This window comes from Ursus maritimus, unplaced genomic scaffold, assembly GCF_017311325.1.
Source record: "Ursus maritimus isolate PB19 unplaced genomic scaffold, ASM1731132v1 scaffold_14, whole genome shotgun sequence".
NCBI lineage: Eukaryota > Metazoa > Chordata > Mammalia > Carnivora > Ursidae > Ursus > Ursus maritimus.
In genome coordinates, this window is record NW_024423786.1 from 42,034,172 (window position 1) to 42,048,736 (window position 14,565).

Below are 14,565 nucleotides of genomic sequence, written 5' to 3' on the forward strand. Positions count from 1 at the left end.
CCCCCCCCCCCGCCCCCGCCATAGCTTCAATGCTACAGCCTGTGGTCTATGGCAGCCAAAGCCAGAGATGCTCTGAGCTGATCGTTTGCTGGACTTCTCGGGCTCGTCTGAATGCTTTTAGAAGTAAATGCCCACAAACTCTAGTCAGATGGGTGAAAAAAAGATACTGCTGATTTAAGATCCATTTTATAACAAAACTTGACTGAAGTGGAAATTCGTTATGCTACTAAGGGAGAGGGCTGATCCTTGACAGTAGGGGGAGTTGGGTTAAAACCAGGCATGTCAGATAGAAGACCATGTGCTGAATGATATTCCAGTTTAGTGAAGTCACTAATCTGGATTGCGTGTGCGTGTGTGTGTGTGCGTGTGTGTGTGTGTAAGTGCTTTGTCTCTTTGAGGGGATCAGCCTCTCAGGTGAACTTGACAAATCATCCAAAGAATATAGAGAAGAGAGCAGGTGTGAAGTCACCGCCTGTCACCCTGTCTCTACCTGCCCATCTGGAAGAGCCCTGCCCACGGGTGACTCCCAGTGGGGATTGTTCCAGCAATAAACACCTGGTGTTAAGATCAGGTCCTGGGCCTGAGACCCTTTCGACCTCATTGGTATCTGATGCCAAGAGAATTCATAGCTATAAGATTTTCTTTCTCATGTATCCCTCGTCCTCCTTAGTGTAGGATAATGATTCATTACTGGGTCTGAAGAAATGACTGTGTGACCTAGCACAAGTAGCTTAACCTCTCTGTGCCTCAGAATTCTTATGGGTAACATGGTGATGAGAAGAATTACTGCCTCACGGGGTTCTTCAGCTGTTTATTCAACAATTACTTATTAGCACCTATGATAGGCAAGGCACCAGTCCAGGGACACAGGCAACATCAGGGACCAGAACAGACCAAACTTCCTGACTCCATGGAACTTTATTTTCTAGTTGGGGACACAGAGAATAAGTAAAAACAACAGGGCCTCAGATGCTCATGAGTGCTACAGAGAGAGATAAAGTAGGAGATGGGGAAAGGCCATAGGGTGGGTTGGAGGTGGGAACTTTTAAATTGAAGGGGGGTCAGCAAGGAGCCCAGTGAGGTGATATTTGAGAAAAAAATTGGGAGGAGTGAGGGAATGAGTTGGTATCTGGGGGATGGGAGCTCCGGGCAGAGAAATAGCAAGTACAAATGTCCTGAGACGGCAGAGTGCCTGGGTATGTTCTTAGAAGCGCAAGAAGCCCAGTGTGGCCAGAGGAGGAGTGAGGGGTGAGTATCTGGAGAAGGTGTCGGAGAGACGTGGGGGAGGGGTGGGCAGGGGTTCAGAGTAGCTATGCAGCCACTGAAGAATTTTGGCTTTTCTCTGAATGGGGTGGGGACCAATGGAGAGTTTCCATTAAAGGCGTGACAGGACCCCATTTATATTTTATAAAAACTGTTCTGGCTGCCATGTGGAGAACAGACTATGGAATTAAAGTTAGAAATGAGAGACCAGTAAGGAGGCTGCCGTGATAATCCAGACAAGGTGTGACACTGGATTGGACGTGGTAGTAGGAGTCGAAAGGCGCGAAATAGACAGATTCTGCATAAATGCAGAAGGTAGCACCAAAGGGGGTGTTGACAGATTGGATGTGAGGGAGAAATGGTCAAGGCTTAGAGGCTCCAAAAGTCTTGACCTGCACGACTGGAAGGATGGAGTTGCCATCCGCTGGGACAAAGAAGGCTGGGGCATGTCGAGTCTGAGATGCCTGTGCGCCATCCAAGTGGAGACGTCTAGTAAGTAGGCTCCAGGGGAGAGCTCTTGGCCAAAGATCTGAAGTTGACAGTTGTCGTCATACAGATGGTGTTTAAAGTCATGAAGGGAGTGTAGACAGTACAGGGTGGCGTTCGCAGGTCTATCAAAAATCAGAGGTCAGAGCAACAAGGAGGACACAGCAAGAGAGTCTCAGAAGGAGTGGGCAGTGGGAGAAACACCAGAAGAGCTGGTGTCCCAGAAGCCAAGCAAAGAAGGTGTCAAGGAGGGAAGAGTGGTGAGGACAACAAGAGCTAACACACGCGAGAGCTAGACAGTGGAAGAGACAACCGGGCAAGTGTGTGTCAGTTCTGCTCCCACCCCCACCCACTGACCTTCTCTATCTTTCAAGTTCTCAGGACTTTTCGAAATTTCTTAAATCTTGTCCGACGTAGTGTAATATGACTTTAGAGGAGCAAGTGTCTCTTCCGCCTAAACAGAAATGTTTATCTTTCCACAAATATCCAGTCGGTAGTCCATTACGAAAGGTTCCAGAAAACCTACAATGATTGGTAGCCAGTCGTTTGTGTTAACTAGACATTTCAGCCTTCATTAAAATCTTTAGTTACTCTAAATGAGGAGTTTGAATTTCTACAGACAAGTGTGGATCTCAACCAAATGAAAGAACCTAATGGGAACCCCGGATTATATTAATTCACTTACTCACTGACATGTCCAATGGAAAGATATCAGAGGTCGGGTTATCTTTCACAAAGATGACAGGTAGGTGATAAGTAGAGATAGATGATGATTGGTAAATATGTAGATAGATAGATAGATAGATGATAGATAGATAATAGATAGATAGATAGATAATAGATGATAGATAGATGATAGATAGATAGATGATAGATAGATAGATAGATAGATAGATAGATAGATGATAGATAGATGATAGATAGATAGATGATAGATAGATAGATGATAGATAGATAGATGATAGATAATAGATAGATAGATAGATAGATAGATAATAGATGATAGATGATAGATAGATGATAGATAGATAGATAGATGATAGATAGATAGAATTCCCAGAAAACTGAGGACAACCAGGAATCAGAGGGAGTTCTACTGGGCATTTCATTCTGACCACCTTAGGATGCTGAGAAATGATCACTTCCCGTAATCTGCACACAACACTTCCATTAACTTAATCTATATTTATATGAAAGAAGTTGTGTTCTTTACAAGAGTAACATGTTTATTTCAAATTCCGTGCTATTCGTAATTGAGTAGGTAATACACACAATCGTATGGTTCAAAACATAATACTATGAGAAGATACACAATAAGTAGTCTCATCCTACTTCATCCCCGCACACCTCTCCCCCACCAAGAACTGTGAAGGGTCTAAGATCTTGCCCTACCTGCAGCTAACAAGCAAGCCTGCCACTTGTTCACAGGTACCGGAGGAAAGCACACGACAATCAGATAAGGACGAAGGGCTTGTAACGGCACAGCAGGCATGTGGCTGGGTGTCCTCATGGGTTCTTCGTGCTGCCAAGTTGCACGGGGGCCACGTGGGGTGGCCCGGGGCCGCTGCACGCAGCAGGCTTGCCTCACAGCTGAGGACTCTGAGTGTAGAAACCTCCCAAGTTTTACATTGGGCTGACCACAAACCCGCCCATTCTTTGCCTGGGAGGGAAACATTTCCATATGCATCTGTAGACGAATATAAATATATTTTCTAATCTTACCCTGTCGGTTGCATAAAAACAGAACATTACATTCATCATCATGCACCTTGCTTTTTCCACTTCACAGCATAAGTTTTTCTTATTCTTTGTTACCGCTGTCGCAAACCCATTGTGCGGCTATTCCAGTTTATTTAGCCAGTCCCCTGTAGACAGATACTCTTTGTTATTTCAAATAATGCTGCAATTGATAATCTTACACGGGAAGGTTTTTTTTGGAAAAAAAAAAATAAAAGACAAACCACAAAACCCAGGGGCTCCTGAGTGGTGCTGTAGGTTAAGTGTCCGACTCCTGGTTTCAGCTCAGGTCATGATTTCAGTGTTATGAGCCCAGTGTCGGACTCCACACTCAGCTCAGAGTCGGCTTGAGATTCTCTCTCCCTCTCCCTTTGCCCCTTCCACTTGTGCCTTCTCTCTCTCTCTCAAATAAATAAATACATCTTTTTAAAAAATAAATAAAAATTAAAAAATAAATAAAAATTTAAAAAAACCCATCCCATGCTAACTTTATGGTCCACTAGAATTACAGGTCAGCATGTGATGGGATTTTCAAGTGGTCTAAGACTACCTCCAGAGCGCTGTGCTAGGTCCCAGGCGAGCCATTTACTGGGAACTTTGTGTGACTGAAATGTAGCGGAGAGGAAACCCTATCCGATAAAGATGAGTTGAAGGAGCCAGAGGTGTCCCCCCATCCAGGAGAGAAGACGCCGCAGGGAGGAAAGAGAGCAAGATAGTGGTGTGTAGATGAGAATCAGAATGTGATTCCCAGCGGTGCCCTCTGGAACCCACGGGAGGTCGTTCCAAGAGGCAAATTCAAACACTACATAAGAAGGAGCTTTGGGAGCAGCGTTACCCAAAATGAAATGGGTGCCTCGTGCGGCACTAAGCACACTGTGACCCTAGCAGAGGGTGGGTGGCTGCCTGGCAGGGATATCACAGAAGGGGATTTCCACAGTGAGAAGACGTTTGACTCCAGCGGTGGTTATCAGCCCGGACTGCATGGTGGGAGAGCTTTTGAAATCCCAATGCAAGGCTGTACCCCTGAGCAGTTAAATCAGAATTTCTGGAGGTGGGATCCAAGCCACAGTGACTCTTAAAGCTCCCCCACCCTTGGATGAAATGACATGAAGTCTCTCCTAAATTTTATGCATCTGTTTTCTGTCTCCGAGTTATATACCCTCCAACCTCCTTAAGCTTAGGGGAGAAGAAAAGGGGAAATGTAGGGGTAGACTGAAGAATGTCAACACTGTGACACAGCAAACCCGAGAGCTAATTCAGTTTCAGTCTGCATCAGTAGATCATCCAGAACAAGAGAAATCTACCCACGTGATTCTCCATCCACATCTCTACCCAGCTCCCCCTTCATTTATCCACCCAATTACCTATCCAACTAGCTACTCAAATTGCTTCCCGCCTATACAGTTAAGCCAGGCCTCCCACTCCTTTCACTTTTTTGTTTTGTTTTGTTTTACAGAGAACCTGGAGTAGTCAGAAAAAAAAAATAATTACCTGGCACAACACAATCCAATGGAACTTCTCAGCAGGGATGGAAACGTTCTGTTTCTGTGTTGTCCAGCAAGGCACCGCTAGCCAAGTGGCTGTTGGGCATTTGAAATGTGGCTACTGCTATTAAGAAACGGAGCTTTTCATTTTATTGAAATTCAGTGAATTGAAATTTAAGTAGCCACACGTAGTCACCATGCCGGACAGGGTGGAACCAGTGACTTGTGCCCATATAATGCCCGACAATTAATAGCTGCTTAATAAACACTTCTGAAATGGACACAAGGATGGACCAGAATTATTTTTACTGTTTTTTACTGTGCAGACTCCACCTGTGAAATATTATGTTCTGTCCCAGGTACCCCATTTTAAGAGTGGGGTACCTGGAGTATAGGACAGGCTAGGATGAGAAAGGTCCAGAAACATCAGAACATCAGCTACAGTTGACAGAACTCCGAATGTTTTGTATGAAAAATACAAGTCTTCTAGTTCTTAGATTAATATTAGTTCCTCCTCCTTTTTTTTTTTTTTTTTTTTTTTTTGCCCCTTTTTTTTTTTTGGGGGAGCGGTGGCTTTAGTTTTACTATTCCTGGATTTTTGAAAGGAGGCAATGCTGTCCCTCTCCTGTGGGGGCATTGGGTAGATGGCTCTCTGGTGGCTGCTCCAAGCCCTGGGCGGCGTCCTCCGCTGGGAGCCTGCTTCTTCCTCTCCCACTCCACCTGCTTGTGTTCCCTCTCTCGCTGGCTGTCTCTCTGTCACATGAATAAATAAAAAAAAAATCTTAAAAAAAAGTTTTCTAATCTTTTTTATTTTTTTAAAAGATTTTATTTATTTATTTGACACAGAGAGAGAGAGAGCACAAGCAGAGGGAACAGCAGAGGGAGAGGGAGAAGCAAGCTCCTCGCTGAGCAGAGAGCCCAAAGTGGGGCTCCATCCCGTGACCCTGGGATCATGACCTGAGCCCAAGGCAGATGCCCGACCGACTGAGCCACCCAGGCGCCCCTCTAATCTTTTTAATTAAAGGTTTGAATTAGACAATGTTTTAGGTCCCTTTGAGATGGAAGAGTCCCTTTGAGATAGACTGATGTGATAGTTTTTCCTGCAGAGGAGGAAGTAGACTCCCCACAGCACAGCAATCTGACAACTTTGAAGGAGACCGCATTTAACCCCACGTGGGGAAGGGCTTGCCAGGAGCTACCAGGTTGCCTGGGAACAGGACGGGCTGCCTGGCGAGCCAGGAAGCTCCCTCCCTGGAAACACACAAGAACCTCTCAAGCTTGAAATCATGAACCAATGCAATCTTCTTGCTAGCGGCAGACACATCCCAGCCCTGTGTTTTAGGGCAGCATGTGGACTTCCACAACTGCCGATCATTATCACTAGTGACTGGAGCAAAGGCTCCACCCCATCCTCGGAATGTGGTCAGTTCATGTTAAGTGCCTTGGTTTTATCCAGCTGCCAAATGATTTTGGATATTTTCACCAACTTCCTTGTAAGAGATTAGATTTACTCCCCATATTTCAACACCAGGTGTTTCAAATGTGGTTGAATTTTAATTGGATACAGGCTGACATGTTATGTAGTTGAAAGAGATGATTGTGAAGAATATGTTTTCATAGGGAAGGCATGACTATAGTCAAAATAACGTGGTTGGGGGTGTTCAGCATGACCGGAGGGCTCAGCTTCCTGGCCATTCATACTACCACCTCCACCTGGGTCATGGAGAAAGAACTGGTGTCTCTGCCTCTTTTCGAGGTACCGTGTTTGTTAGAATGGATATCACACTTTTATACCATTTTTTGTATTCTGACATTTTAAACTGTATATTCTGCGCCTCATTCCATATGGTTAATAATTGTTTGAAAATGTAATTTGTAGGGTTGCCTGGGTGATGCCGTCAGTTAAGCGTCCAACTCTTAACTCTTGGTTTCGCCTCGGGTCATGATCTCAGGATCCTGGGCTCTGTGCTCAGCATGGAGTCTGCTTGAGATTCTCTCTCCCTCTCCCTCTACCCCTCTCACTCATGCTGTCTCTCTCTCTCTCTCGAATATTTTTTTAAATGTATAATTTGTAAAGACTCCAAAATATTGTATAGATATACATGGTTACGTAATCATTGTCTTATTACTATGTGGCCAAGTTGTTCCGGGTCTACACTTTTATAAATAATGCTGCAATAGACATCTCCGTATTTTTTAAAATTATTTCCTTAAAGTAGATTTCCCAAAGCACAATTTCTACCTGTGATCATATTTCTAAGTCTGTTGATGCACTTTGCCATATTGTTTCCAGCAAGTGTAGAGCAATGTATATATATTCTTGGCACTCATAGTTGATGGTGGGGGTTTCAGCAAGCATCCATCAACACCAAGAAGACAGAAAAGAAAAAAAATTGGCCAATTATATGGCAAAAGAGATGTCATTATTGTGTAACTAGCATCTATTTAATTACCGAGAATTTTTTTTAACTGTAATTAGTAGTCATTCGTATTTCCTTTTCTGTGAATTATCAGTTTGTGCCCTTTACCCATTTCATTCAGTTGGGTACATCTGCTTTTTTCTTATTGAGTCATACGATTCTTCCCCCAGGAGAAATAACTCAGCCTGCATGGTTCAATGTCATCTTCACCACCTTCTGAAAAGAGTGACAAATACCCCCATAGCTTCCATGTACCAACGACGCCATTTTCCCATCCCCCTCCCCGAAGACGCCTGTCAAACAACAGTTAACTTCCATCCTCATCAATCTAAGTTTTCCCAGAAGATTAGAAGGACTTTCTATCCCTGTCCTCTAGTTACGGGTCCAGGAAAAACAGTCAACCTTGTAAATCCAGACACAAAGACCAAATCAGTTCATCAACTGATTCATCTCATTGCCTTAGAGTGGATTTTCAATGAGCACTTAAAAAAAATACATTATACACACACACACACACACACACACAAATTGTATACAAATGTAATATATAAATGTATGTACACACACATATATATGTAAATTCTATTTTCACTGACCGTTTCTTGCAAGTCAATATCCATAAACACAAAACTACTAAGTGTAATCCTTCCGGATTGGTCACGCTCTCAACAACTGAGAATTTATGAAAGCACAGGGAACACACTGGGGGCACAGCCAAGGGCATGTTGACTAAAGAGGTATAAGGGCCAAATCGGGATGACTGGGAGAAGCAAGCACATCATGGTCATGGGTGGGAGAAAAGAAAAGAAAATGGGAGAAAAGCAAGAAGAAAATGGATAAATGTCACAACAAACTCTCCCACTTTGGCCCCGTACTACCTACTAAATTGCAGTAAGGCCCCTCTCCTCTGCCTTCTCAATCCAAGAGCCCTCCTGGGAGGTAGGGCTCCCACCTGCCTAAACCCCTCTCTCCAGCTCCTTGTTCCTAGAAACCCGACAGTCTACCCAGAAATCACGTCTAAACATCTATTGCATTTAGTAAGTTCTTGCCCAGATGAGAACAGAAAGGAGACAAGAAGTACCTGCTACTTCGGCAAAGTCCGTTGTGCATGCAGTGACAGCTGAGGTCTGGCCACTCATGAAACGAAGATACCATCTGATCAGAGATATTAGTAAGGTAGAAAACAATACGGCTTCCTCTTTTAAACAGACTAGCTGCTCAGGTTTTGCAAGTGTTCAGAAGATATCAAGTTTGGTACAGTTCTTCTTTTCTACCATTGACATGACATTCTAAAGCCCTCAGTTGAGTAATCGTCAAGATGAGCGCTGCTGAGTCCAACAGCTATTTTAGGGGTTCTGCATTCTCTTGACATTGTTCTTTTTTTTTTTTTTTCCCCCAGAAAGTGGAGATAGTTCTTGAATAAGCATTGCCTTGACCCGGGGAAGGCAGGGTAAAAAGCAAAATCGAGTGACAGATGGTGACTACATCTGACAGATGATGGCAAGCGTCACATCACATATAAAACGGTCGAATCACTATGTTGTGCACCTTAAATGAATGTAACATTTTATGTCCACTGCTCTTCAGTACTAAAAGGGATTTTTTAAAGATTTTATTTATTTATTTGAGAGAGAGAGTGAGGGAGAGAGAGCAAGCACGAGTAGGGAGAGGGGCGAAGGGAGAGGGAGTAGCAGACTCCCCACTGAGCAAGGAGGCTGATGCAGGGTTCGATCCTGGCACTCCAGGATCACGACCTGAGCTGAAAGCAGATGCCCAACCGACTGAGCCACTCAGGCACCCCAATACCAAAAGGATTTTTTGTAAATGAGATCAGAATTTTCCTATGAAAGGGAACATGTGGACTGTGGGATACCCGAATTATTCTACAGAGCTCAGCAGGAGACTTCAATAAGTCAAAGTGGAGCCCAGGGTTAGATGTCCCAAGAAGACCCGAGAATGCCTTTCAGCTGTGGCCCCCACAGCAGCATAACCTTGCGCTCCTCATTAGGTCTTCCTGGACCTCAGCCTTCTCATCTGTGAATCATAGGGTGGACTTGGAATCAACTAAAATATGGGAAAAGGCTCTGTGGGATATATAGGGCTAAGCACACAGAAGCTCTGGGTAGAATACGGCTGTGACACATGCCTGCTCTGCCGCGGTGTCCAGGGGACCTATTGTGATGCTGGGCACCGAGCACGCGCCACCCAACATTTGTGGGAAGAGCTCTGATAAACCGGCTACGTGGATGTGTCAGTAAAGTTCAGCGAGTGTATCACACGTCTGCTATGTACGCAGGGCTGCACTACCTGCTTCGAAGGGTAAAGAGAGAGAAAAAAGCAAGGACTCTGCCAAAGACGGCTCACGGGCATCCTGGAGGCTGGAGTTTGAGGGAGCTTGCCAGCCAGCCTTCAGGGTCAGGCGGGTCCTAGCAGCCCTGCCAGAGCAGAGTTAGAGGAACTGCAAGCTTCTAGTCTGAAGAATAAAATAGGAAGTTGTTTTACATTATAATGGAGTTGGCCTTTCCCTGGGGCTCTCTAAGGCCAAAGTGCAGAGGCCTCTGGGAGGCAGATTTCTGCCCCAGAGAACTAGAAGTCTCAGCGGGGGGTCCTGCCAGGGAGGCCCATCCTGGGAGCCCCCTGAAGAAGCTGGGGGTGCATAGCCAGGGGCACTGTGCACTCACCCCTGTGAGGGCAGCTCCCCGGGGCCCGGGGCCAGCCGTCCCCCCCCCCACCCTTGCCTGCACACCAATGGTCCTGGGTGAATACCCATGGAACAAGGGAAAGAATAAAGAAAGGACCTCATTTTTGTAATTGTTCTGGGAAAGAGATTCACAACAGCTGAGTTTTCGGTTTTGAAAAGGAAAGAAAACTGTATGAGTATTACAGACACCTAATAGAAACAGAAGAGGAAAAGAATCTCCGCATAGATGAAGGGAATAGGAGGTAATAAATGAGAACAAGGCAAAGTTACATCAAATCGGGTACTTACTACACCCCACGTCATCAGCTGGGGCAGCCAGGCGGACACAGCCGGGCTGGAGTGCAGACTGAAAGGCCTGGGCAGAGCGTCCTCCCCTCAGGTGAGCCTTCCCACCGACCCTCCCCAGAAGGGCCCTACTGATAGGGCAAATGGCAGGGTTTGAAGTTAAGCATTTGTTGGCCTACGTGCCGTTTGGAGCAAGCTGCATTTCTCTGTTATCATGTTTTTAGAGTTTCAAGGAGCCTGGGCTGTGTGTGTCTGCACCCCGCTCCTGGATTCCATTCTGGGGCGGGGTGGGGGGCGGGGGTCGCAGCCCAGCCTGGAGCAGGAGGTGATGTGAGCCCAAATTTGTAGCTCTTGGCGTCCAGAACAGAAGGGCCAGTTCTGACCTGGAGGCCAAATAATATATTTGAAATAACCGGGCCCCCAAGGTCATTGACACAGCACGAGTCTCAAAGCCACATTCCTCAGCTTGCTTACTACGCGCCAGGCAGGTGGTCGGTTCTGCAGGACAAATCACAGAAACGGCCATCTGTATAGAACAGTCATGCAAATTTTATTGGAGAATAAGGACAACTCTCCGCACGTGGGAGGCTGGACTGGAAAATCCCAGGGTCTCCAGCTGCATTTCTCAGGACTCTCTTTCTGCCCCCAATCTCCCACTCGAGACCCATGGGGGGACTCAGACCTGCCTCTCTCCCCTCTGCTGGTCTGCGCCCCAGTCGAGGCTCTGCAGTCGAGGTCCAGCTCCCCTAGGAGGATAACCCTTTCTGCTTAGAAAGACTGGACTCCCAGTCCAGGTAGTTGGCACCGTGCTTGACTTCCCCAGCTGCAAACAGCACACGTGGACGGGAGCGTCAGGCGAGGTGGCCCACGCAGATGCCTCACTCAGTGCCTGCTTGCGGGAAAGGCCCAGCCAGTGCTGACCAGGACTATGGCGCCTCACCCCGTAGGAGGCATTTATGGCCCACCTAGTTTTCTGGTGCTCAGCACCATCTGAAGAGAAGTCAGCACCCCTACCCTCCCAGCCTGTCCCCTTTCCTCTCCGGTTCTGAGCAAGGGAAGACCTTGAGAGGCCACGCATGACCCTGTTGCCCAGTCCGCAGAGCTGGATGCTTTATCTACTGAGGCAAAGGCAACACCCAGAGCCAGAGGCAGCTCTCCTGCCCGGGGAAAGAGGACGGGGCCGAGCCAAGCCTTCCCTGCTGTTCTTCCCAAACTTTCCAAATTCAAGTCACTGTGCCCCCTGGAGCGGGGAGGATGGGAGCTGGGTGTTCACGCCGAGGGGCCTTCGGGAGGAGGCAGGTGGGTGGCAGGGCTAGGGCTGGGTAGGGATTGGCCTTCTGTCGGTACGTGGACAACCGCCCCTGAGCTCCGTCTTCCGCCCTCACCATGGACTTAGAATTCTTCGGGAATGATTCAAGCAACCGAAGAACTTCTTGACCTTGTGGAACAAGCCAAGTGCTGTGAATGGTGGTCAAGGAAAGCTGACAGGAAGCGGTCTAAGAAGGGGGTGGATCTCGGGCAGAAAACAGTAGTTGGGGGTGGATTGCTGGGGAGTGTGGAATCCAGCGGGGGCTTGGCCAGTCCGGGGAGGGACCTCACAGCGCGCTCTGTGTGCAGGCCATGAATCATGGGAGCCCTTCCCCTGGGGGCTCTGGTCAGGGGCATGTTTTCTCATCAGTTGAGAGATTAAGCTTTAGAGAAAGTTAGGATGGGGGTTCATTTATATAAGGATAAGGACAACCGATATGGGGACGCCTGGGTGGCACAGCGGTTAAGCGTCTGCCTTCGGCTCAGGGCTCGATCCCAGAACGCCGGGATCAGGGCGTGATCCCGGCGTTCTGGGATAGAGCCCCACATCAGGCTCCTCCGCTGGGAAGCCTGCTTCTTCCTCTCCCACTCCCCCTGCTTGTGTTCCCTCTCTCGCTGGCTGTCTCTCTCTCTCTGTCAAATAAATAAATAAATTTCTTAAAAAAAAAAAAAAAGACGACCACATATGATGTTGATGGAGACAGGACTCGGGAGCCTGCATGGGGCACATGGTGAGTCTGGGATATGTTGGTCAGACTCCACACATCAAGGTTTCTCCTGGGCTTGTTTTGGTACCAAGAACCTCAGAGCCTACAGGCTGGAGCTCCTCATTACCCATCTGTTGGTTAAACTAACTAACCCGTCCCAGTGTGTTTGATGTGTCATATGAGCCGGTGTTAGCGTGACAGCCGGCCCCAAGTCTGACACCTATGTCCTCCAGGAATCGCTGCATTACCTCGTACGGCATTTCTACTCGAGGGTGTTGTGTGGGACGGGTTCCCACATAAAGACAATCCTCTCAGACACTATTGGAAAACATTCATGGAGATCCACAGTCTCTAAGAAATCCTGCAACGCAGAAGTAGTTTAAGCTTTGTTTACCCAGCCTTTCCCAAGCCTATTCTTAATGTAGGGGAAAAAATTGTTTTCTTTCAAATAACACCTGTTCATATTCTTCAAGACCAGAATTCCTTGGGGCTCTGGGAGTTGCTGGTCTGATGGTTGCTCAGCATATGGACACAGCACAGTGCAGCTAGCTGCGAACTGCTTTCTGGCCCATTCTATCATTTTCGCGGGGATCTCTGGAGCAGCCCACGACACTCTTGTTACCCCTCGTTGTAGACGAGAAAACTGAGAGGCATCAAGGGGCTTGACAGAAGCCACAGGGAGGATGAAGGGCAGTGCTGGGCTCCACCCCGAGTGTAGACTACCCCACTGAGAACTCTCTTCTCCTGCACAGTCCCCCCATCTGAAGGACAAGTGCCCGCTGTGCTTCAGCTGACCACGAGGTTGAGGCTGTGACCAAACGTCCAGGCAGAGCCCAAGGAGGTTTCCCTGAGGTCCACAGGGGCTTGCTCTGTCTTGGCTCCTCCCAGGAGGGGCCAGAGAATTTTGGTGCATCCTTCAGCCGCTCAAGGCTCTACGTGCACAGGAAAACCTAACCCCAAACACTTAATACTCTGTGATCTTACAGATTCTTGATGTCACATAAACTAAAGCAGAAACATCTCAGAGGAAAAACAACCAAAACCACCACGGCCACCACAAAGCACACAGAGGGCAGCTTGGGAGTATAGGAGCATGGGCGGGAGAAAGGAACAAACGAGGAACCTTCAGAAGCTAGGAGAGGGCCCGAAGTCTCTTGCAGGATGGGTCAGGTCAGCCTCAGCCAGAGCGTGTGAAAGGAAGTGATGGCCAGAGCGGGGAGAGTATGCGCTTCCTTGAATTTCACCCAGCTTCTGGTCACCAACTCCTAGGTACAGGGTCTCGGGGCCCATCTGGGACACAGAGGCTGAGCTCGGACCACACACATCCCGTGGCCAACATTTTCCCAGTGGGGTTAAGTGGACAGGTGGAGGTAGACGGCCCGGCCTGCCTCTGGCTCGCTGGTGGCCCAGTCTATCTCTGAGCTCCCTCCGTCCACAGCGTGCTGCCCTTCTGGAAAGCTCGAAATGCTCCAGAAGCAAGCTTTCACAAACGTGACCTGCCCCCTTCCGGCCGGTTCACGGGAGAGGCTGGAGGGAGCACGTGGAAGCTGTTACATGGGGAGGCAGTGGACTTGGCAGGGTGTGCAGAAAAGGGAAAAGCGTAGTCTAGCCTCAGCACAGGCCTCCTGCTCAAATCCAGAATTAGAGCAAAGCTGGAGCAAACCCCACCCCCATTTGGGGGACCCGAGCATGCACCTCGCGCCCCTCCAGCTGCGGGGTGTGGGATCGACCACGGGCCCCCATAGGGCGCTGCAACCGGCGCTGTGCTTGCCCTAAGGCCCCATGTCCCATGGTCCCCATCCGCCCGTGACCTAGGGCAACGGGGATGCTGAGGCAGGCCCATTCCTGGGACACCTTCCTCCTCTGCCCACTGGCTTCAGCACGAGGACTCCCAGGGCGATGCCAGACATCCCTCCGTCTGCGTCTGCGTGATGGCCAGCATGCTTCCCCTAGCCCGCCCTGCTTCGCGGGGGCCTCCCAGCTCTCCCAGCGTCCCCCCTCCCCCAGGCCTCCCCCATTCCCCCTCACCGTGCCTCCCCTCCCAAGCCCCGACAGGTATAAGACCTCCTGGGTGTCCACTTTTCAGGGATCTGGACTCGAATTACCTGCGTATTCTGATGGGCCTGGAAACAGACCCCGGGCCCCACTGGGCCATTCCTGTGAGGCTCTGGGCT

The 14,565-nt window shown here is 48.3% G+C and overlaps 1 protein-coding gene across 4 annotated transcripts in view; it reads right to left on the reverse strand.

The window, feature by feature from the left end:
* The window catches only part of LOC103674890 (C-C chemokine receptor type 3), a 19,535-nt gene extending 10,856 nt beyond the window's left edge, over positions 1 to 8,679 (reverse strand). Inside the window, exons 1-2 of one of the 4 annotated variants that reach the window (XM_040628925.1) lie at positions 8,472 to 8,641; positions 3,142 to 3,436 (exon numbers count right to left, since the gene is read on the reverse strand). In XM_040628925.1, coding sequence (XP_040484859.1) covers positions 3,142 to 3,436; positions 8,472 to 8,529 — 353 coding nt within the window. In that variant the 5' untranslated portion in view covers positions 8,530 to 8,641. Of the gene's footprint in view, positions 1 to 2,106; positions 2,612 to 3,141; positions 3,437 to 8,471 lie in introns of those variants that run through there. The other 3 variants (XR_005834569.1, XR_005834570.1, XM_008703882.2) reach the window with 3 other exon arrangements.
* Positions 8,680 to 14,565: the final 5,886 nt, after the last annotated feature.